A 25,722-nucleotide genomic window follows, 5' to 3' on the forward strand; every position below is an offset into this window, starting at 1 on the left:
GAGGATTTCTCTGTTCATATTCTTTTATCACCGGACCATATGGCCTGGACATTATCGGTTATGTAATAGTGTTGATGATATACCCACCCTAGCACCATGGGACTGGTTATCTATGTTTTACTTGATTGGATTTTAGATATCTAATATAGTAAAATAGTTCTATCTTGGCAGTGCCCTGGCCTCGTACTATCCCAGTTTTGGGTTTATAGAGAGACCAACCTGGTTTAGTTCAGGCAGATTCTCAGCCACATGCCGGTTCCTCAACCATTCGAGAGGAGTAAGTGTTCTAGAGCCCAACCAGAAGGGGGAGTGGCATTTCTCTCCCATCTCAGTTTACATTCTTTGTAGTTTAGTTGTCTAGCGTCTTTGTCCACCATTCCTCCCTCCCCCTTTCCTCTTATAAACTCCTGAGCATCTGAGCATTCCCCGTTTTAAGCCTGGATGTGAGAGATCCTAAGGTAGGACTCAGCCGCTGTGAGCAGTAACAGCATATAACCCTGCTGGTGCGGCTCTAAAACACCCCAACAACTTTTTCAGTTATGGTCAAAAAACTCTCATTAAATGTGAAGTGTCTGAACTCCCCTACCAAGCGCCGGTTAGCTCTGAAGGAAATAAAAGCTAGTAGGGCAGGTATAGTATATTTGCAGGAGACACACTTGAGGCTCCTTTTTCAGACACCTTTACTCCTCAGCTTATCTAGCTTCCCAACTTTCATAGAGATTAATGGAGCTGTACGGTCATGGACGGCCGTCTGCTCCATTAGTCTGACGGAGCAACAAGATGTCCGATGGAGGTACGTGGCACCCCATCAGATCCCTCGTTTTCATGATCATCATCATCACTGAGACACCCACTCATCAGCAAGTTTTATTCGTGGGAAAACCCCTTTATTTAAAAAAAAAACAAACAAACAAACTCTACTATCGAAACCAAGTGTGATAAACCATGGACGCAAACTCATAGATCTAGGCACCATGACTGTGATAATCCAGAAAGTACTCACTGCACAAGAGGGGCTAGGGCAGTGATGGCAAAACCTTTTGGAGACAGAGTGCCCAAACTAAAACCAAAATCCACTTATTTACCATGAAGTGCCAACATGGAATTTTAAGCAGTAACTTATTGCTACCTGTTTTCCACTTCTTTCAATCATATCGGCCTATGAGGCCACCAATACAGTTGAAAGAAGGAAGGCAAATTCAGACTCTCCTTGTAGCTTCTCTACAGGGTCTCTTCCAATCCAAAACAGCTAGTGGTAGTGGACACTAAAACTAAATCGATCCAAAGCAGACAAACTCCTTTTCAAATGATAAAAAGTGATGACACCATTCTATCAATATTTTTATTCAAATTTACAATTTTGCTTTATTAAATATAAAATACAGGATTCACCCCACTATTACCAGTTTGTTGATAGACCATATTCAGATTTTTAAAGATGGGAGAAATTGGCATAGTTTTGATGCAGAAATTTTTGTAATGGAAAATCACTTCTATTTGTTTAAATTAATAATTTTTGTTTTTACTTATCAAATTTGAAAGTGGAAACATCAAACAAGCAATTGAACTACTTTAATGAGGCATTCTGGTAACAGGTTATTCCCTATCCACTGGGTACTGCCCTCGAGGTGCCACTGATCACAACAGCAAAAGTCCTGTGTTGCCCATATGAATGCAGCTACAATAAAACAATTGCGACTACAAAGGAACTGCTGAATGTTATTTACAGCTTGTGCAACCTGGTCTTGTATTCACAAGGCATACACAGGGCTCCCCTTAAGTATGCTTAGGGTAAGAAGTAGTTACTGGAATACCCTTTAAAGAGATTGTATGCTCTCCTGCCCATTAGTGGCCTGTCATTCATTTTAGGCAGGAGTCATATTGGGTTCATCTTCTTCATCCTCATCTTTCCGAGGTGGTGGTCTCCGAGATTCCTCTTCTCCAGTGTCTTGTTTATCCCGTTCAGCATCAACCCAACTCTGCGGGGCAATCATTTTCTTGGGCCCATGTGGAGGAGGACCAATAAGTGCCTCAATGTCATTATAGTTTATCACTTCCCTTTCCAAGAGGGCATTGGCCAGCTAAGGAGAAAGAGGAAATGTATACTTAAGAGAAGGGTAGACAGAATAATGTTTTATACACAGGTAAAATTTTAAAGCTTGGCACCTTTTTGGTAACCAGTCTTTCTACTGCTCTCTGCCACAACTGATAGAGGGAGAGGTGAAGTGGTAGATCACATTCAAAGTCTGATGAGCGGCAAGGGTGCTTAATATATCCTGCTCATGCTTTGAGTGGTTTGTATTTCACTCCAAGAGAGCACCAAAAAAGTAGAGAATGTTTACATTTAATAACTTCATAATAGTGAAATTAATTAAAACAAACAAGAGAAATGCATCACCATTTGTGACTCGCTGAAGAGAGCTCTACATGACACATTCCTCAGGAATTCTCTTCAGCGAGTCACACAGCAAGCGTCTCTATCATCTCCCTCTTTCCTGTGGGGGACTGGGTTAGCAGGGTCAGAGTCAGTTAGGAGGCAGGTAACTTGACTGTATACTGCAGCAACAATAAACATATTTTTAGAAGAATGTTGGCTCTAATCCCAAGAATAAAGGCATCAGTGAAACATGCAAGGGGGGGGGGGGGGGGGGGCGCTGGTGACAGGTTCTCTTTAAGGCAATGAGATATTTATAGCTGTTGTGATATCACACACAATAACAAGACTTTTTCTTATGTTTGGACAGAAGACTAATATTTGTAAGACTATTTATTTAAGTTTTTAAAAATAATTTCTATGCTCTTTATACTAAAAAAAAAAGTAAATAAATCAAAAACAAATTGTATGTAGGATTTATGAAGTTGGGGACAGTGTATTAATTAGGCAGCATTGGAAATTGAGAATCTATAGATCAGCAACTTCTAAACAACAGCATAATCTCAGTATACATGCCTGAAGCACAGGAAGCATTATCTTAATTATATTAACCACTTAGTGACCGAACTCATTTGTGTCTTGATAACCAAGGCCTATTTCGTCAAACAGCCATGCGTCATTGTATGTGGTAATAACTTTAGAACGCTTAAACTTCAAAAACATTGTTTTGAGCAACTAGGAAAGACAGGGCCCCCATAGCAGACTTCTGCACGGGACCCCCTTCCCAATTTAAAATCTGCATATTATACTCATATATATATTCTGCACTCATACCCACACAATTGTACACTCTTACACACAACATCTAGAGCATTTACACATCACATAAGGCCACAATAGTAGCATATACAAACACACAGCATATATACATCACGTTATATACATATTATGCTGTACAATGTGCAGCAAAATCTGTATATAATGGTGCACATCCTCCATTCTTTAGTGTTAGGTTGGATGACAGGGCCCCCTGACACTGTGGGTCCCATAGCGGCTGCTATCACTGTAGTTATGCCCCAAGTTTACAGACTGTTTTATGGTGACATGCTGTACTTCAAGTTAGGGGTAAAATTTATATAGATCATATGTTTGCCGTTTTCAAAATTCAAAATGTTCTATTTTCAAATGGAATGTTTTACTACCCAAATCAGTTACTAACATACACCACATGTCTGCTATGTGTTGGCATCATTTTATAAGTGTCAATTTGTATTAGGATGATGCCGGAAACAGAATTTTTTGGATTTTTTTCCATTTTACCTTTAATTTAAACCATTACACCATTTTTCCTTAAAAGCAATATCCATTTTTCATGATATTGAAAAGCAATAATAAGTGAAGTTTAACCCCTTCCCGCCGCGGCCCTTTTTCGATTTTGCATTTCCATTTTTCACTCCCAACATTCAAAAATCTGTAACTTTTTTATTTTTCCATGTACAGAGCTGTGTGATGGCTTATTTTCTGCGTAACAAATTACACTTCAAAATGGTGGTATTTAATATTTCATGCCTTGTACCGGGAAAAAAATTCCAAATGCAGTGAAATTGGTAAAAAAACGCATATGTGCCGTATTCTTGTGGGCTTGGATTTTACGGATTTCACTGTGCACCCCAAATGACATGTCTACTTTATTCTTTGGGTCGGTACGATTACGAGAATACCAAATTTGTATGAGTTTTATAATGTTTTCATACATTTAAAAAAATTAAAACCTGTACAAAATTTTTTTGGGGGATTTTGCCATCTTCTGGGGCTAATAACTTTTTCATACTTTGGTGTATGGAGCTGTGGGTGGTGTAGTTTTTTGCGGATTTTGATGACGTTTACAATGTTATCATTTTTAGGACTGTACAACCTTGTGATCACTTTTTATAGAATTTAAAAAAAAATTTTAAAATGGCAAAAAAGTGCCATTTTCGACTTTGGGCGTGATTTTCCGTTACGGGTTAAACGCAGTGAAAAACCGTTATCATATTTTGATAGATCGGGCATTTTCGGATGCGGCAATACCTAATGTGTTTATGATTTTTACTGTTTATTTATATTTATATCAATTCTAGGGAAAGGGGGTGATTTGAATTTTTAGGGTTTTTTATTATAATTTTTTTATTTTAACTTTTTTTTTATTTTAATTTTTACAATTTTTCAGACTCCCTAGGGTACTTTAACCCTAGGGTGTCTGTACGATCCTATCATATACTGCCATACTACAGTATGGCAGTATATGGGGATTTTACTACTCATACATTACCATGTGCTGGCAGCACATGGTAATGAATGGGTTAACCCGAAGTAGCTTCGGGTCTTCGTGAGACCCGAAGCTACCATGGCGACGGATCGCCGCTCCCCGATGACGTCACAGATTTCTCTGACGTCCAGGTTTCTGTTACGTGCCGTACTGAATGACTTTCAGAGACTCTTTGTATCTGCAGACATGGGGCAGGAAATTCTTTTTGTTGATGTGTTGGGTTGGCGGGAAAGAAGGGATCACCTAATCAGGGAGATATCACCATCTGTCCATATATGGAGTCTACATCTCCCAGGGCTTCCCTAGACACAAGGCTCAATATAATTCAATTAAATTATTTTTTGCCCACAACCTCGACACTCCACCTGCCATAGAGATTCAGGACAGAGCCTCTATCCAGTAGGCTTAGTGGTTATCAATGGGAGGATTTTATGTAACTAAGAGCTTCACTGTTACACTGTGTCTTCTCAGAGATATTATTATTGAGATATTATTATTAAAGATTATTATTGAGATTATGATGATTATTATTATGGAAATTATTTTAAGCATATAATACAGTTAAATGACAAAAAGACAAAAATAACATGTCAAAAATAATAAAGCTTCTCCTGGCAAATTACTAGTGACCGTTACTAATCACATGTGTTTCAAAGGAAAGGCTAATGTGATCAGACCGAGCCCTGCCCCCAGACATTTGCTTTGCATTTCTAAATGCAATGCAATTGCCCCATGTGACTGCACCCTAAACATTCAGATAATCCTTTTTTTTCTTTTCTTGAAAGTAACGGTATCGAGTATCGCACTACTTTTCTGGGTATCATATCATACTCAAAATTCTGGTATCGGTGCAACCCTAACTGTTTCTGTAATCCCCAATTACCCCAACAAGTCTTCACATATAAATAACTAAAGGGGAGGATTTCACTTTCATAAACTCAAGTATTCCCCACTAAGACAACGTTCAAAAATACATGCAGTCATAGGGCAGATATATAGACCTGTACCTCTTGCAATTTGTCCTTGTTCTGCAGCAAAAGTTTCTCTGTGCGTTTGTAAGCTGTAGCTACAAGTTGCTGTGCTTCCTAGTAGAAAAGGCATACATTATTACACAGATTGTGATCAATACACACAAGGCCCAGTATGAGATGTAAATCCAGTACTATACACATGGCCAAACCCTTTTCACTAGTCCGTTAATTGCAGGCAGGTCACTTTTATTCAAAATCAAAAAAATTGAGCTGCTCAACCCCCTCACAAAGTGTATAATCAAAGACTTTGCTTTGTCTCACAGTGTTCTAGGCGCTCAATGTTCACACTGTTCTGTCTCCACACAGATCTGCAGAAGTAGGTTCTCCCAGCGTGCTTCCTCAGTACATGTGAATGTGAACTGGGCGCTAGAATGCGGCAAGTGGACACTGCGGATATAAGAGGTATATCATAGTGCGGACCACTAACTGGTTAAAAAATTATTTATATTTATCTATCGTTTCTACTCACATTTCCATAAAATTTATGCGCATATAAAAAATTTGATTCCTGAGCTACTTCATGCCAAACACATGTTGCCCATCCCAGGTTTCGCCCATGACAGCCGTCATAGGAGAAACCTGGGTCGGATAACGTGTGTTTGGCATGGAGTAGCTTGGAAATCAACCTTTTTATATGCACATAAATATATTAAGTCAGAACAGCGTGAATAACATCGAGAACGTCTAAAACGCCAAGTTGTGGAGACTTTACTTTCCTTCATTAGGGTACATTTACACAGCCGTATGCCCGCTTGGCATACCATTGGGCGCTGAAGAGGATGACATGACCCCTCCGCCCTTCATAGAGAAAATCGGCAAACGGCCGCTGTGGGGCCGCATATACATCCCCACAGACGGCCGTCTGAATGTACCCCAAGATGTACTGCATTTGTGTTGAACGTGGATGTGGCGAGACAGAGTGAAGTCTTTGATTATACACTTTGTGAGGAGTTGACCAGCTCATATTTTTGGATTTTGGCTTTGGATATCGATGCCTTTGAAAACTTACCTTTCTATTGATTTTCCTCCTCTCATTAAAATTTTTCACTGTATGGATAAACCACATGAGGACTAAACACTTTCATATTCTACTTCGTCACTTTTATTGAAGACTTTATATTTCAATTTTCAAAAATGTAACAAAATACAAAATCAACATCCAACTCAGGGAGGTACACAGTACAATCAGAAAGCATTGGGCAGTAATATATTAAGAACATCCTAGGATAATTACATCTTCAATTAAGCAATGAATCTATCCCAGGTGTCTATGGCAGCATAAGTAAGAATATAAACAGGAAGATCTGCATTGATTAGCGAGATCCACTTAACAGGTGTGGGGTCGCTTAGAAGGTTTGCAATTTCCTTTTTTACTTTTTCCTACTGTAGAACATTAGTAAACAAAAAAGTTTAGCCTGTCGAATATCGCTAACCAAACCCAGAAAACATACCTGAGGGCAGCAGACCCCAAGGAGGCCCAGATTCTAATTAATGTAGAAATGAATGCCCATCCAATTGTCCTGAATGGATGGGCATTCCCAAACCATGTGGAAAAGGGTACCCGTACTCTCCCCACATCTTGTGCACTGATCAGAGGGAAGTCTGCGCAAACGGGTCAGTTATATTCGGTGCTGCCATTTGACCTGTATCAGCTGGTCCCAGGCACTGATAACTGTCGACCGCCAATTAAGTGTAATTTCTTTAAGATGAGCGTCCATTAACTGTTTACAGGAGGATGTAGGTTTTGTGAGATCTTTATTCCTGCCAATGGCTTCTAAAGGGCTGTGCTCAATCTTCAGGTCCCTCCCTTACACCACACCCCAACAGTGAAACGTAATTGTAAATAACTATAGAAGACTGTGGGAGCCAGCAAAAATTCTTGACTAAGGGACGCAAATGTCTTAAGACTAGCCAGATCAGTTTTGAGCACAGTGATCACATAAGAGACAGTTACACCGTTCCACTCAGCCACTGGCCACACCACCCTTCACACCACCACTTGGCGTGAAAAGGTCATATTGGTAAATCCGCAAGGCATTGTAATTATTTCAGCGCTCACATGCCAGAAAACTGGCGTACAAGCCCAGTTAATGGTCTCCCAATGTGTCTTGACAAAAAATTCTGCTAAATCTTACCAATATAAAAACAAAACTTACATAATCCATCATTTCCTGTAATCCTTGACTAAACGGTCGTCTTCCGATGCCAGTTGAAGAGTCAGGAAAGGACACCTGCCCAATACTGGGTACCATGCCATATTGCTTCACCATATCGTATGCTACCCGGGTCACCTTTCTCAGGTCATCTTGAGCTCCTACATTCAAAGAGTAAAAAACCTTCAACGACAATGATACTATGATAATTCAAACATTGTAAAGCAGGCTGAACTGTAGGGGATAATAATGGAGGGAAAATATTATATATATATTATATATATTGTAGTAGTGAGTAATGCAGTTGCATCAAGGCTATGTTGCATGGAACAATACCCCAGTGCTACATGCAGGTAATGAATGGGGGTCATTGAAGTTTATGCTTATGGGTCCCCAGTTTAAGCCAATGTTTAAAGTTGTATTCCCATTTTGGCAAATTAATGTTATTGTTAATATTAGCAAAAGTTATTCAATTTTCCAATATACTTTCTGTATCGATTCCTCATGGTATTCTAGAACTCTGCTTGCTGTCATTCTATAGAAAGCTTCTATATTTAGTATCAGTGGACAGAAATCTGCCCATAGTCACACAGTCACATAGGTGCACAGTTCATTGTATTATACAGCTCTGATTATTCTGTTATAATGACCCGTGCACCTGTGTGACCATGGTCAGATTTCCTCAAAGTACGAAAGAAACGCTCACCACACTGTTACTTGCTATTTAGCAATTTTTTCAAAAAAAATCAATTGTTACAAGCATTTTAGGCAAAACATAATCACCCAAGTGTGAAAGTTCATATAATCCAGCATGAACTTCAGGGAGAGGGTCAGATTTCCGTCCACTGGTAGTAAACATATAAGCTTTCTATAGAATGACAGCAAGCAGGAGGCATATTGGAAAATTGTATAGCTTGATAATACAGACAAATATAATTAACCCTTCAAGGACCTCACCCTTTGTTTTTTCATTTTCCACTCCCCACAATCAAAAATCTATAAAAAAAATTTTTCCTGTAAAGAGCTTGGTGACGGCTTGTTTTCTGCGTAACAAATTGCACTTCATAGTGATGGTATTGAATATTCCATGCCGTGTACTGGGAAGCAGTGAAATTGTTGGAAAAAAACCCATTTACAGCGTTTTCTTGTAGGCTTGGAATTTACAGCTTTCACTGTGCGCCCCAAATGACATGTCTACTTCGTTCTTTGGGTCGGTGAGATCACAGGGATACCAAATTTGTATAGGTTTTATATTATTGTTTTCGTACATTTACAAAAATTAAAAACTTGTGTGGAATTTTTTTTAAATTTATTTTGCCATCTTCTGGCGCTTATAACTTTTTTTATACTCCGGTGTACGGAGCTGTGGGTGGTGTCGTTTTTTGCGACTTTTGATGAAGTTTACAATGTTATCATTTTTAGGACTGTACAACCTTGTGATCACTTTTTATAGAATTTTAAAAAAAATTTTAAAATGGCAAAAAAGTGCCATTTTCGACTTTGGGCGTGATTTTCCGTTACGGGTTAAACGCAGTGAAAAAAAAGTAAAAAAAAACGTTATTAGATCAGGCATTTTCAGATGCGGCAATACCTAATGTGTTTATGATTTTTACTATTTATATCAGTTCTAGGGAAAGTGGGGTGATTTGAATTTTTAGGGGTTTTTTTTCTCATTTTTTTTACTTTTACTATTTTTCCCTAGGGTACTTTAACCCAAGGTAGTCTGACTGATCCGATCATATACTGCCGTACTAAAGTATGGCAGTATATGGGGATTTTCATCCACATACATTACAATGTGCAATTAGCACATAGTAATGAATGGGTTAAATCAAGACAGCCTCTGGTCTTCAGACATGACATCACGGGGAGAAACTATCTCCAACAAGATGGCGCCGCCCACACGCAGCTACCTTTTTGAAGTCGGCGGCGGCTTTGCTGGAAGCGATGTGCGGGTTAACACCCACGATCGGTGCTAGCACCAATCGTGGGTGTTAATGATAAGTCTTTGCTGTGACATGCAGCAAAGATTTACCGGCTATGGGCCCGTGAGCCCTCTCCATGTACCCGCAGCCGACCCGTGACGTGCCATTACGTCACAAGTCGTGAAAGGGTTAATTTGGTTAAAAGGGAATATCCCTTTAAGGAAAAAAGGGAAATATAGAAGTGTAACCAAGATTCTATTTTTTTAGTGCAGAAATAGCTTGTATGAGATTAACCCAAGAGTGGCTTCTCAGTCTTCCACAAATATGGATAAATGTCTTACACTATGTTATTCACCTCCAATAAAGAAAATATTTTTTAATTACCTACCTGTGGTGACCTTGTTGAAGGTTATTGCCTCTGCCACTCTTCCCCCTAGTGCCATACACATTCTCTCGCACAGCTGCTCCTTGGTGTATAGATACTGGTCCCTTGGTAAAATCTGTGCAAATCCTAATGCTGCATTTGTCCTAGGAGCAATGGAGACCTGTAGAGAAAGTACAACTCTATAATGCTCAGGTGTCAAAATAAAGACTTGCAGACCTTGTGTTATCCGTGTGGACACAGCACCGATTGGCTACAGTGGGGAAATATACTGGCCATGCTGGCGTTTCTGGTTATTTAACAATATGTTAAGCTTTATTTTTGTCCTAAAATAGCTGATTGTAATGGCAATGCTGTATAAATATTACTACTTAACAGCTGGAGTAGATATATTTATACAGTAATAAATTGACATTTGATCCTTTTAAAACAACCATGAGACTGATGTAGCCCCTGATGAGTTTGACACCTCTGATATAATGCATCCAAATCAAAAAGATGTTTCAGGATTTATTTCTCAATTAAGTATCCATAGAAGCAGCCATGTTTTTTTTCTGTGTTCAGAAAGTGTTAACGTACATATAGCGCATTTCAAGATTCTGCTCCTCCTACCTTCATTACAGCTTCTGTATGTTCAAGCAGCCATCCTACTAAAGCATGTCCAGATTCATGATACGCCACCACACGCCTTTCCTCTTTTGACATAATTTTACTTTTCTTGACTGTCCCTGGAGATACAAGTGTCAATCATTTAGGGTTGCTAAAACTTAGCAAATGTAAAATAAAATAATGTTGGATTTTTTTTCTTAGAACTCTGCATTATGTCATTGATATTTCTCCTGGAAATTATATTGACAAGGAATTACTAATCCACCAGTCATTAATGTGCCTTCACATCACAGATTGGTCAGAATCAGCGTGTATAGGCATGTCACATAACCAGGGGGAACACACAGTTGTCAGTTTAGTTTTATATTTCTCTGTGGTATATCAGAAAACTGCACACAGCACATATGTTTCAGAATGGTTATGGAGGATAGAATCATTTCTTAAAAATAACATATGAGAAGAGCCAGTAGGTCCCCTGTAGTAATCTACAGCTTGAAGTATTTTTAAATCAAAATATTACTTACAGTAATAGTATATCATACTGAAGCAATCTCTTAGATGGTAATAAAACTTCATGTTTGCTTGCCTTTATGGGAAGACACATTTACATACAAAAATTCTGAGCTTCCAATCTCCCAATATTTTAGGCTGAGACATAGGAGTTATCCCTCCAAAATAATTATTATTTACCTGCAATAACCCTCTCCACAGCATACTCAAAGTTCAAGGTGTCTATGGACTGGTAGCCTTCACGTGCTGCATGTAAAGCAGCTTCATTGCAGATGTTAGCAATATCTGCTCCTGAGGTGGAGACACAGACACAATTAGGATTAGGATTTCAACTGAGTTTAATAAGTTGTGAAGAACTTGGACACTGTCCGGTTTTCTCTGTATAGATGCCCAGGTGGAAATGTGTACAAAGAAGAGTCATCATTACCCTGCAACTTTCAATAGCTTATAGAACCAGATGGAATTAACCCAGATGGCATGCTTTGCGAGACATTTTTATTTGTGCCTCTAAGAATGTTGCCCACAAACAAGTCATAAATAAGACAGCATTTAGTCTTCCCTCTGTCCCCTGCAACTTTTTGAGGTTGTCAAACAGTGCAAAATTTACTTTTAGTTGAGAATGGAGCAGGTCTTCTCAGTGACACATGTACACAAAATACGGTACTCCATATTTCAGGTGCACATCTATTAATAAATTCCCCCATATCATTAGAAATAATGGTATTTGTTCAGTACCACTGAATCCAGGTGTGAGCTCAGCCAGGCGCAGGGAATAGAAACTTCCAGGCTGAGTCAGCTTCAAGCTTTTCAGATGCTGCTCAAAGATCTCTTTTCTCTCCTGAAAAACAAATATCAGAGTGACCAGCTGTAACGACATACAGATTTTCTTCACAGTTACTATCCCAGTCTTACCTGTAGTGTTGGCAAATCAATGAAAATGTGTCTATCAAGTCTCCCAGGCCTCATCAAAGCACCATCCAATATATCGGCTCTGTTGGTGGAGGCCAGTACAATGACATGATCAGTGGTGCCCATACCTACAGAAGACATCAAACCATGAATAATACATATTCCTAAGTATATTTTATGTAATGTTTAAGATATTCCTAAAATGTGTTAGACCTGTCATTCTAACAAATGAGTGATGACAGATGGGTGGGTGAAATTAATACATTAGCTCCAAATGAAATGTATTGGATCAGTGCAGAAGGCAGGAAACCAGAACGTGTGAATGGAGCTATACTCAGTTCTGGCTGACATCCATGACATAGTGTCACATCTCAGAGAGGATGCCAATACTGAATAGCCAAAATAAAGCATTCCTTGTCACAGCCAGCCATCTCCAGAGCCAAACACTATATCACACACACAGATGTATCCACAGCTGGCAGGCAAAGGAAGAAAACAGAGTTGCAAAGTCTCTATATTCAAGGCCTATCTAGATTATCCACATGGACTATAAATCAAAGGAAGGAAGTTAACTTCAGAGAGAAACAATTGGCTTTCAGCTATATGACACATGGAACCGGGTCACAAGGGTCCACAGTCTTACAGGATATTAGTTGACAAATCATAGTCATGGTCTTTACACATTTGTTTTTAGGAGCTGGCAGGTTCGACAAGGGATAATGTAGCAATCCATACATTTGTGCTGCAGAGGAAATGTAATATGTGGCATTGTGGTCAGCACTGTACAGAGATTGTAAAGTAGAGCTCACAAAGTACCCCGTCTTAGACAGACACTGCAGCTAATTTTATAGGCCTCCAATTTACTCATGCAAATGTTATCCTTTACAAATTAAGACTGGTACTATGGGTTAGGGTAAAATGATACGCATAAGTATTCATGTCATATCTACTGGGCATCCCTTAAGGGACCTTTCACACCAGTATTATTTACATGTCCAATTTATGACAATTATGATTTGCACTGAACACTGACCCAATATAGTCAATGTATTTCTCTGGAACTGCAGACTGAAGTAGTGCATGCTGCAATTTTCTTGTTTTTCAAAAAGTCAAAAATAGTTTCAATGGCCGATTGGGAGAATAGGCAATTAGCACTTTATACGTGGGGGCCGGCACCAAACAACTAAGGGCTCTTCGAGTCTGTGTTTTGGCTTGGCTCTAAATGAATAGAGCTAGAAGATGATGGCAGAATATGCGTAGAGCTGGAGTAAGGGCAGATGACCATTATACAATGCATGGAAGCACTGTCTTCATGCCACTTTGTAGTCAATGGCCCTTAAACTGATGGATGGAATTCGGATATCCTTATGGTAGGCCAAAAATCTGTTCTGTCTGGAAAATTGTCACTGTACCCAAATTAAAACAGGTCTGTAACAATAAAACTTGTGCCTATGAAGACATCAGATCTAGAAGTACAGGGAATCCTCTGCTCACCATCCATCTCTACCAGCAGTTGATTCAGTGTCTGTTCCTCTTCTGTGTTTGAAAAGGTAGACATGTTAGAAGATCGCTTCTTGCCCACTGCATCAATTTCATCAATGTACACAATGCAAGGAGCACGGATCCGGGCTTCCTTAAAGAGGCTTCTCATACGTGCAGCTCCAAGACCTAACATTTAGAGTAAAGATGATATTATAAATTCCATTACTAACAGGTTATAAAAAGCCCATGCAAACTACATTACCAAAATATCTAGTTTCATGCTATGTAGTAAAATAAAAGATGCACTAGTAGTACAATATGCAGTTACTGTGTATTATGCATTACATAATAGTTATACATGGAAAGCACAAGTCATTACACTTACATTGATGTCAATACATGAATTAAAAAATAATCAGGTTATGAATTGCACTGAATTCTATAATATTAGGTTTCAATCCTTGGAAGTTTGAGTTCTGTAATATGTGAACTTTATTAAAGTTACTAACTATAAAACAAAAAGTAAAATCTACTTAAATTTTATGTAAATAAAGCTAAAATCACTGCAGAATTAAACTTCGATATAAGCCTCTATGGGGGCCGTGATATGGCAGCAATTTGTGCAGCCAGATCACGGCCCTCAATACAGGCGTGTGCATGAGGCCTTGCAGTGACTAATTAGGCTATTACTGTCAATTTATAATAAATACCTATTCTTTATATTATCTCAATAAGACAACTTGGGATATCCATTACAGTTGGGTGGGTAGATCTCATCTTACACTATAGTACAACCCCTTTAGTGTTTTAGGTACCTACTGCATCTGAAACTGAAACTACAGCAGCTGGGACCGGTTATAACTTATGACACATTGTGCCATACACTATCCAACTATAATGATGTTGTCACAAAACATTGACAAAACTAACATAATGTGCCTTTCTATGTTTTTTAAGCCTATTGATGTAAGCAACAATGTTCCCATTCTGACAGCAAACAGATATTAAAGTGAACCAGTCACCACATAACCACACTATAAACCCCAAACAGTACCTCATAGATGTCTGCAAATACCATGGTTCCTTTGTGTCAACTAAGTTGAAGCTTTGGCCCAAATTCATCTGTTATTCTTCTCATAGATCCAGTCAAGCTCCGCTACCTCCTCATGGATGCTGTCCTAGTAACTTGCCCCTTGACACTGCCCCCTGCTCACGTCATTAAAAATAAGTTTAAAAATTGCTGTGCACCTGTCAGTGCGGCATTGTGCAGGTGGTTCCACATCTCATGCGCTAGTACTCTGCACAGCATCAGGTGTGAGTGAGAGGTAGCTGGCTTTACTCCGATGTGCACATGCGAAGCGCAGCTCTGGAGATGACCAGGGATGAGCCGCACAGCGCAACAATGACAGGTGCACTCTGCATGTAGGGAAAGAACCAGACTGGATCATAGAGTCCTGCTGTCTTCTTGACTAGATCTATGAAAACAAAACACGACGAATAAAAAGTCTTTTTGGGCCAAAGTTTCAACATACAAGAGACACAAAGGTACCATGGAAACACAATTACACAGGTACCATGTTTGGGGTTTATAGAGTGGTTCTGTAACATGGTATGAATTCAACTCTTCTCTTCTAAAGAGAACCTTTAATAACTTACCAGTTGTATGTTTTCTTACCTCCAATAACTTCCACAAATTCTGAGCCAGCTATTGCCAAGAAAGGCACCTGAGCTTCTGTGGCAACAGCCTTTGCCAATAGGGTCTTTCCACATCCTGGAGGCCCAAGTAGTAATGCTCCTTTTGGTACTTTTGCACCTAGGTGAAGATAGCGTTCTGGGTTCTACAAAATTAAAGTCAAAATCTGATTTGTACGTATGTAGACTTTTACACTTTTCCAACAATTGTACTCCTATGGAAGATTATAATTTCATTTTGTAAAGACAGGGGACAACCTTCTAGATACTAGAAATGTACTTTAAAAAGTCATATCCAGATATTCAACATAACATATTAGTTTTAGGTCTCATGCTTTGCAATATGGATATTTATCAATGTACAGTCATGGCCAAAAGTTTTGAGAATGATACAAATGTTTCTTTTTACAAAGTCTACTGCATCAGATGTTAGAATGGCATAGAATTTGCATATACTCCTAATTGTTTTGAATATCTGGAAAACAGCTTGTTCGGAGAAGACAAGGTGAGCGATACCACCAGTCTTGTCTCATGCCAACTGTAAAGCATTCTGCAACCATTCATATGTGGGGTTGCTTCTCAGCCAAGGGAATCGGCTCTCTCACAGTCTTTCCTAAAAACTCATCCATGAATAAAAAATGGTACCAGAATGTCCTCCAAGAGAAACTTCTCCAAACCGTCCAAGAGGAGTTTGGTGATTAACAATGTCTTTTCCAGCATGATGGAGCACCTTGCTATAAAGCAAAGGTGATAACTAAATGGCTCAGGGAACAAAATGGTGAATTAGTACTCACCGGTTATTCGGTTTCCATCTAGTCCTCCATGACGGCCCACTTGGAGGATGCCCCTTGACCTCTGTAGGGACAGGAAGCAGAGAGGTTAAAAGCCTCCCACCCGCATCCTCCCGCCAGTGTCTACCAAATAACTACACCGGTGGAAGATACAACATAATTTTATTATGCATGTTTTATAGTCACATACAATAAGTAATAACAAAGAAAGAACCTTGGGAGGGAAAAATATATAGGCCGTCATGGAGGACTAGATGGAAACCGAATTACCGATGAGTACTAATTCACCATTTCCATAACGTCCCCCATGACGGCCCACTTGGAGATCTACCAAATAAGTAGAATCAGGGTGGGACCACGGCCTGGAGAACAGAAAGTCACAAACCTTTTCCATATTTTGTGGTATATGGCAAAGGTAACCTTCTTCCTACTTGCCTTCAATGTGGATATTACGGCTCTGGAGAGTCCTTGGGATCTTAGGAACTCGGACTCAGGATCCAGGCTGCCAGTTGAAGTCTCCCCGGATCTGGGTGAAATAACGGACCCTGGATCAGGAGGTTCTTCTGAACCGGTAGGATAAGAGGTTGTTGAATGGACAGGGATCTCAGCAGCGGATACCAACTTCTTTTTGGCCAATTTGGGCAGATCAAAGTCACCCCCGCCTGGTCGAGCAAGATCTTTTTGAGAACTCTTGCGATTAAGGGAATAGGGGGAAAGGCGTACACAAGACTTCCGTTCCAGGGATGGCTGAACGCATCCATGTGATCCCTGGACTCGCTGGACTCCAGAGAATAGAATTGCTGGCACTTCGAATTTCTTCTTGTGGCAAATAAATCGATTTGGGGAATACCCCAGATGTTGGTTAAATCTCTTGGTTGAGACAACCATTCGTTGGGTAGGATTTCCCTCCTGCTGAGGTAGTCCGCCTCTCTGTTTAGGGTTCCCTTCAGATGGGTGGCCGAGATGGAGAGGATGTTTTTCTCCGCCCAAGAGAAGATGGTGTGAGACAGATTTGATAGCACCGGAGATCTTGTACCTCCTTGTCTCCTTAAATAGGATACCGTCGTGACGTTGTCCGAGAGGATATGTATATGATGGTTTTCCAGACGGGCTGTGTTTGAACTTAAGGCTTCCCAAACTGCTCTTAGCTCTCTGTAGTTTGAGCTCTTCTTTGCTTGGGATGGAGTCCAGGATCCCTGCTCGTAGTGGGAAGGGAAGGCTGCTCCCCAACCCGAGCTGCTTGCACCAGTTACAATGGTTATACTTTGGAGGTGGTGCCAAGATACCCTTTTCTCCAAGTTTCTTGATTCTATCCACCACAGTAAGTCCCTCTTTACAAAGGATGGGATCAGGATCCTTTTGTCTAGCCCCGAGGACTTCCTGTTCCAGGAGCGTAGGATCCAATTCTGAAGAATCCGAGTATGACTCCGACTCCAGGCGACTGAAGGAAGGCAAGCTGTGAGGAGCCCCAGGATCTTCATCGCCTGTCTGACCGATATAGAGTCCTGCTTTCTGAAGGATCGAATCTGGTCCTTTATGTTGATTATCTTTTCCTGGGGAAGAAAGGACATTTGATGAGTTGAATTCAATATAACCCCAAAAAAAGTCTTTTGAGTGGAAGGTGTTAGATTTGATTTTTTCAAATTGATTAACCATCCCAACTCTGATAGAATTCCCAGGGAAGACTCCCGTGCTGACAACAGGCTTTGTCTGTCTTTCCCTATTATTAGCAAATCGTCTAGGTAGGGAATAATGGATGTGTTTTGTAGCCTTAAAAAGGCAACCACCTCCACCATGATCTTGGCAAAAACCCTCGGGGCCGATGATATACCAAACGGGAGTGCTCGGAACTGAAAATGTAAAACAAAACCCCCAGGAGAGAGGACCGAGAATCTGAGATATCTCTGAGATGAGGGGTGTATAGGTATGTGATAGTATGCGTCTTGCAGATCTAATGTGCACATATAGGAGTTTACATGAATTAGCTGGGTAGCAGATCTTACCGACTCCATGTGAAATCTTCTGTATGTGATGAAGTGGTTTAGCTCCTTTAGATTTATGATAAGCCGATTTGATCCATTCGTTTTTTTTTTATTAAGAACAACGGGGAGTAGAACCCCAACCTTTCTTGCTCTCGAGGAACCGGCACCACAACTCCCATGTGGACGAGATGAGATACTTCCTGCCAAATGAGGGAATGTGTAGAGAGAGAAACAGATGGTAAGGGAGGGATAAACCTTGAGGGGGGAGTACATAAATTCTATCTTGTAGCCTGACTCCATAATGCTCAGTACCCAGGGATTCGTTGTGATCTTTTTCCATTTGTTTCCTGTGCCATCTGGAGGGTTGGAGAACAGGAAGCCCCTTCCTCCTTTGGGGTAACTCCAGCGCCCCCGTTTACCTTTTCCACGGTAAGCCTCTCTGGTGTTCTTAAAAGGACGAAAAGGAGTCTTCTTGGAGATTGCTTTACTTTCCGGAAACCCCTTCTTCCTGTTTGATGCTTTCTCTAATATGGCGTCTAATTCGGGACCGAAGACAAAAGCTCCTGAGAAGGGGATACTACAAAGTTTTGATTTAGAGTGAATATCTCCACTCCATTGCTTTAGCCACAAGGCCCTTCTAGTGGCATTGGTAAGGGCTCCTTCTTTTACAGCAAAACGGATACCTTCTGCTGAAGCATCTGCAAGAAATGCGGTGGCTGATCTTAACCCCTTCACGCTCCGTGGCGGATATATCCGCCACGGAGCGCAGTGACTTAGCGCTCAGTGGCGGATATATCCGCCACGGCTCTTATGCCGGCTCGGCTCTGGATCAGAGCCGAACCGGCATCGGGAAACACGGGGTGCCGGCTGTAACTAATAGCCGGCACCCCAGTGTAACACCCGCGATCGGAGTTGTCTCCGATCGCGGGTGCTCAACCCGTTAAATGCCGCGGTCAGCGCGACCGCGGCATCTAACATGCATCTGGGGGATCTTTCCCCCACGATCGGCCCCCCCGAACCGTTTTCGGGGGGCGCCGATCGTTGCTATAGCAACTCTGGGGTCCGATATGGACCCCAGAGTTACCTGCAAGAATTGCCAGTAAGATGGCGTCTGTGACGTCATCTTACTGGCACAGTGCCAGCCTATGCAAGTGTATAGGCTGACACTGATAATACTCTGCAATACATCAGTATTGCAGAATATTATCATGAAGAAGCAATCAGATGATTGCTTCTTCATGTCCCATGGTATAAAAGTGAAAAAGTTAAAAAAAAGTTATTCAATAAAAAAATAAAGTCATAAATCACTAAAAATGCCCCAAACCCCCAAAACATATAAAGAGACATATAACTCAAAAAAAAAGTCTAAATCATAACACAAACCCCACATATATAGTATCACCGCGTCCGTAACAACCCGTAGAATAAAAGTAAATCATTATTGAACCCGCACGATAAACGCTGTAAAAAAAAACTGTTATAAACCCTCCAAAAATTATGATTTTTACCTTTTCAATCCCACAAAAAATGCTATAAAATGCGATCAAAAAACCATATGTACTCAGACATGATACTGGTGCAAAGTACAACATGTCCCGCAAAAAACAAGCCATCAACCAGCTCCGTAGCCAAAAATGTAACAATGTTATGCCACTTGGAAGACGGCAATACATAAATTATAGATTTTTCCCCACATTAGGGTTTTGTTTGACAAATTTAGTAAAACGTAAGAAAATATATTCATGTCTGGTATCCCCGTAATCGTATCGACCCATAGAATAAAGATAACATGATTATTAGTCTACACGGTGAACACCAAAAAAAAAAAAAGTAAAAAATCCAGTACAGAATTGATGCTTTTCTACTCCTGCCCTCAAAAAAAGTTCCTAAATTTTCAACAATAGGTGATACCAACCCCAAAATGGTAACAATGGAAAAAGCATCTCGTCCCGCAAAAAAAATGCCGTCACATGGCCCCAATAACGAAAAAGCGAAAATTTTATAGCCTTCAAAAGGGGCCAATGAGGAAACTAAAATCCTGGCAGCTGCAGCGCCCTCCTTCCCTTCTGCACCTCGCTGTGCCTTCATAAAACAAGTCACAGCCACATGTGGGGGGTCTCTGTACTCAGGAGAAATTGCAGAACAAATTGTATGGTGGGTTTTCTCTTTTTATATTTTGGAAATGTGTAAATTTTAGTGCTAAATGAACGTATAAGGGAACAATATGACCATTCTAAATTTCACCTCCATTTTGATTCAATTACTATGAAGATCTCAAGGGGTTAACAATCTTCGTAAAAGCGGTTTCTGATAGCTTGAGGGGTGCAGATTTGAAAATGGGTTGGTTATATGGGGGGTTTTGATGCTAAATATGTAAAATTTCATTCAAAACTGTATTTATCCCCAAAATAGTCAATTCTGAAAATCCGGAAAAGCGATATTCTTTTTGTAAGCCGCGTGACATCAAAATAAATTATCCAGACATTTCAAAAATTATGAAAATGTAAAGTAGACAAATGGGAAATGTTATTCAGCAACTTATTTAGGTGGTAAATCTATCTGCCTGAAAACGCAATGATTTAGAATTTCGAAAATGGCAAATTTTTCAAAAAATTTATCATATTTTCTTTTTTTTTGTAAATAAACGCAAAACTTATCAGCCAAAATTTACCACTAAAATGAAGTACAACATGTGGGGAAAAAACTATCTCAGAATCGTTTTGATAAGTAACAGTGTTCAAAAGTTATAACCATATAAAGCGAAGCAAGTCAGAATCCAAAAAATCGGGCTGAGCCTTAAGCTACAAAATGGCTGCGTCCTTAAGGGGTTAATAATGGTATGCTCTCTAGTAAGGGGTCTCTAGGAGTACCTTCACGGATATGGGACTCCAACTTCCCTAGCCAGAAGTAGAGTGTTCTTGCCACCGAAGTGGCAGCCAGATTTGACTTGAGGCTTAACATCGACGTCTCCCACGCCTTCTTCAAAAGGGCTCCTGATTTTCTATCCATTGGATCCCTGAGTTGCGCTGAATCTTCAAAGGGAAGATCCATCTTTTTCAAGACTTTGGACACCTGCACGTCTACTTTAGGGAATGAGTCCCAATCTTTTGATTCCTCTTGAGACGCTTCCTGAAGTTCTTTGAAATTGCGATTTTTCTCTCGGGATCTTTCCATTCTTCACTGATTAACCCCCTAAAGGTATCATTAAGTGGGAATACACGACGTTTCTTAGCTTTAAAGACCACCGAATAGCTCGTCGTCACGAGATAAGGGAGGTACCTCATCTTCTAAATTCAATGTTTCCCGCATAGCTTTTAGGAGGTTGTCCAGATCATCATTCTGGAACAAATGATGGGAATTGGACGCCTGTTCAGGATCCTGTTGTTCCTGATCTTCTACCAAAGAGCAAGATGGGGAATCTGAAATGCAACCTTCTTCCTCCTCGGATGAGGAGACAGATACAACCCTTGCCCTTTTCTGCGTGGGAGCACTCTGAGTGGCTGCTGCAACCGAAGAACCAACTTTTTCTTCTATAAAAGGTCTTTATTTCATCCATAAAGGACGTTTTTTCTTCCCGCATGAAATCCTCAATACAGGCTCTACAAATAGGTTTTTTTATATCCCTCTGGTAGAGTATGAAGGCACATATTACATTTTTTAGCAGGGTTTCTACTCTTCTCAAGTTTCTCCCTACTAGACTTCTCGGCTTTGCCGATAATGACTTGGGGTTCCCAATACACAAAAAAATAGAACCTGCCATACAGCACCACTCACGTGAACCGGCGGGTGGAGTAGGCCCAAGTCTGCCTCATCAGCCATTTTTTGTCTGGGACAGCCAACACACCAAAACGATAGCATAGACCTCAGATCAACTGACTACCCGCTTTTAAGGATTTAAATACCTTTTTGGGGAGCCCATCCCCCTTTGCAGGTGGCCACCATCGTTGTCCACGTTATCTTGTTGCAGCGATAGCACCGGGACGTCTTCCGCGGTCACTTCCGGTCGCGACCGGAAGTCGTCATTGGCCACAAGGGATGTCTGGGAAATGTAGTCCTAGTACATTCCCGCGTCCGTGCGTAGGCCCTGATCCACCAGGCTGACGGAGAGGAAGAGTGCCGGACCGAAAAATAATACAGGGAAGGCCCGCACCCGGCGAACCGACCGAGGACCGTCCGGAGGGGAACTTAGACCGAAGTCAGCGTAACCCCAGGTAAGAGACACCAAAAAAAAAAATTTGTCTCCCCCTTTTTTTTTTTTTAAATAACGTCCCCCCCCCACACTAGGAGGAGAGAGACCCTCTCTTGACCTGACCCCTGTAGGGACAGGAAGACACTGGCGGGAGGCTTTTAACCTCTCTGCTTCCTGTCCTTACAGAGGTCAAGGGGCATCCTCCAAGTGGGAACATAGAAATTTTGGATCCATGGCCTGGAAACTCCCCAGATCTTAATCCCATTGAGAAGTTGTGGTCAATCACCAAGAGACAGGTGGACAAACAAAAACCAACAAATTGTGACAAAATGCAAGCATTGATTGTGCAAGAATGGACTGCTAACAGTCAGAATTTGGTCCAGAAGTTGATTGAGAGCTGCCAGGGAGAATTGCAGAGGTCCTGAAGAAGAAGGGTCAACACTGCAAATATTGACTTGCTGCAGTAACACATAAAAACCAGAGGGCAACAGATAATGTGAAAATATAATATTTGTGGCATTCGCAAAACTTTTGGCAATGACTGTAACTATACCAGTAGTCAATCAGTAGAAAATATACCCCATTGTGACAACTAATTTCCTACCTTCAAGTAATCAACAAATTCTTTAACCTCCATCTTTGCTTCATGCATCCCTGCAACATCTTTAAAGCTGATTCCTTTTCCTGATGCCCCATCTACAATGGTAAAGCGAGCAGTCTTCAGCTGATTCTGGAGTAAAGAGAGAAACCATTGTGGTAGATAAAACACAACATGTAAAGCTCTTCTCGGTTGCTCTATAGAGGACAAATTTCAGAACTGAATCAGAAGGGACACTACACTACTGCTACTATTGAACATCACCAGCAAACATTAAGGCCTGTGACACATCTGGCTTTTTGGTGCGTTTTTGCTTCCTTGTGAAACGTGTTAATTTTGCATATTGGCTCTTTAAATGGGTTTTAGGATAAAGCGTCTTAACTTTGCAATAGAAAAAGAGAGAAATCATCTGCACTAGCACTGTTCTAAAACATACCTTCAGATAATGCCTGGCGTTATGGAGTCTATATGAAAATGCCAATGGAAGTTAAACTATGGGCGTAAACAAGAGGAGAAAGAGGATGTGTCAGTCTCAACGTAAATATATATTGTTTGCTATGAGAAGTATTGGAAACGTAGTGTAGTGTTCATGAAATATTATACGAGTGTATAACACTACACTATGATGTAACAACATCTTTTAGTAAATATAAGCTATATCATTTCTATATTTCATGCCTTGTGGAAAGCATGTTTCCAGTAGTATTATTTAATAGGCTTCTCTAATTAGTAATTTTTTAATGTGATTACCCCCACGTTTGTTAAGTGTTACATGTTCTAAAGCTGTAACTGTCATTGATCTCACAGATCCTCTGTGATTGTCACGCAAGTGTTTTGACACCCCAGATACATTTTTAGTGCTCGCTATGTTGTTGTGATTGGCTCCCCCTATGTCAGTGGTGGCGAACCTATGGCACGGGTGCCAGAGGTGGCACTCAGAGCCCTTTCTGTGGGCACCCAGGCCTTCACCCCAACACAGAATTTGCTAGATAGGACTCAAGGCTTTCTCCTGTGGTCCAATACAGCCCAGGACATGCCATGCTCAGAGCTATTTTAAAGCAACTTCCTTGGTTGCCAGTACTACAGGAGGAACGAGAAAGTGTGGATAGAGATGGATTGTCAATGGAGCTCCTGCTCTTGGTCCCCTGGAGCAAAGCTACAATCCAATGTTCTCCATCTTTCTATTGTATTGGTGTCCTCAGGATGCCAATATGATTAAAACCGTTTTTTACAGCAGGGATCAATAAGATACTGCTTATATTGTCATGTTGACACTTTGCAACATATATGTGGGTTTTGGTTGTAGCTTGGGCACTCTGTCTCCAAAAGGTTCGCCATCACTGCCCTATGTGTTCTGAGATACAAGATTTTAGTTTTCTTGATGTGCATCCTACATACTGGACATGACACTCTATACACTCCAGTAAGTATAGGATATTCATTCACAATTTAAATAATTTTTAATCTGAAAAATGGATGTGCACAATGTGAAAGTGGATGTCATGTGCATGCATTTGCATATGTTTTATATAATTCCCCCACATCCTACACTGCCCTTAAAAGATAGCCGCATGGGCTGTCCACATATTGATTTGGTGTCAGTATGCTGCCAATTTTGGGAGCTTTTTTGGATACACACTGGATACATTGTGAGGCAAGGTGGGTGAGCTTAAGCACATTTTTTTTTCTTTTTTCATGTTCATGCGTCTTAACTTTGCATTTTCTCCCTTACATTTTTTGTGTCTGTGTTTTTGAGGTGCGCTTTCATTGCTCTTTTGAAAGCTGTTGAATTTTTGGAAATACGTGTTTTGGTCTACGTTTTAAAAAGCATGTAGAACAGCAGGGAGAACAAGATCCATGCGTTTTTACAAATTTCAAGAGACACAGCTGCATGCAATTAACGCACATCAAGCAAACATTCTAAAAAAAGGCATGCATTTTCCCTGTGTTCAAAATTGCAACAAAAAGGCAACATGTGTCACCAGCCTAAGGGTGAAGACACACATGGCGTTTTTGGGCCGTTTTTACTAAGTGCGTTCTCAGATCGTTAAAAAACGCATCAGTTTTTTAAAAACGCATGCATTTTTGAAAACGCATGCGTTTTTGTCAGTTTTTCCGAAATTGCGCAATGAAAAACGGACAAAAACGCATGCGCTTTTAAAAACCGGATGCGTTTTTTAACTATCTGAAAACGCACTTAGTAAAAACGGCCCAAAAACGCCATGTGTGTCTTCACCCTGAGGGCGCGTTCACACGTTGCGTTTTGGTTGCGTTTTCATTGCGTTTGGAACGCATATACAACAGCTGATGTGAGGTAATTTGCCTAATTACATTACCGTTTACGTTTGTAAACGCAATGTTAACGCATGCGTTAACAAAACGCATGAGTTAACGCTTTGTTAACACATGCGTTAACATCACGTTTACGATGCGTTTTGTTAACGCATGCGTTAACAGTGATGAAATTAGGCAAATCACCTCTCCTCAGATGTTGTATATGCGTTTCAAATGCAATGAAAACGCAGGTCAAAACGCAACGTGTGAACGCGCCCTGAGGGTGATGGCACACATGGCATTTTTGGCCTGTTTTTAAGCGGTCCGTCAAAAAAAGCATATGTTTTTGACAGGTTTGACCAATTATCTTAATTGAAACTGGTCAGAAACTGATGCATTTTCAAAAAACGCATGCGTTTTTTGAAGGACTGCTCAAAAGCGGCCCAAAAACGCGTTCAAACGCCACGTGTGCCATCACCCTTAGGCCACACAGAGGTTTTGGTGCTAGAAGTA

The 25,722-nt window shown here is 40.6% G+C and overlaps 1 protein-coding gene across 1 annotated transcript in view; it reads right to left on the bottom strand.

The window, feature by feature from the left end:
* Window positions 1-1,328: 1,328 nt before the first annotated feature.
* The window catches only part of SPG7 (SPG7 matrix AAA peptidase subunit, paraplegin), a 30,485-nt gene continuing 6,091 nt past the window's right edge, over window positions 1,329-25,722 (bottom strand). The window contains exons 7-17 of the mRNA XM_072117437.1: window positions 22,942-23,067; window positions 15,359-15,521; window positions 13,696-13,869; window positions 12,205-12,329; window positions 12,028-12,130; window positions 11,473-11,583; window positions 10,786-10,901; window positions 10,180-10,336; window positions 7,870-8,027; window positions 5,690-5,767; window positions 1,329-2,081 (exon numbers count right to left, since the gene is read on the bottom strand). Coding sequence (XP_071973538.1) covers window positions 1,866-2,081; window positions 5,690-5,767; window positions 7,870-8,027; window positions 10,180-10,336; window positions 10,786-10,901; window positions 11,473-11,583; window positions 12,028-12,130; window positions 12,205-12,329; window positions 13,696-13,869; window positions 15,359-15,521; window positions 22,942-23,067 — 1,527 coding nt within the window. The 3' untranslated portion in view covers window positions 1,329-1,865. The remainder of the gene's footprint in view (window positions 2,082-5,689; window positions 5,768-7,869; window positions 8,028-10,179; window positions 10,337-10,785; window positions 10,902-11,472; window positions 11,584-12,027; window positions 12,131-12,204; window positions 12,330-13,695; window positions 13,870-15,358; window positions 15,522-22,941; window positions 23,068-25,722) is intronic.

The sequence above is a fragment of the Engystomops pustulosus genome, chromosome 7 (genome assembly GCF_040894005.1).
Source record: "Engystomops pustulosus chromosome 7, aEngPut4.maternal, whole genome shotgun sequence".
Lineage (NCBI taxonomy): Eukaryota > Metazoa > Chordata > Amphibia > Anura > Leptodactylidae > Engystomops > Engystomops pustulosus.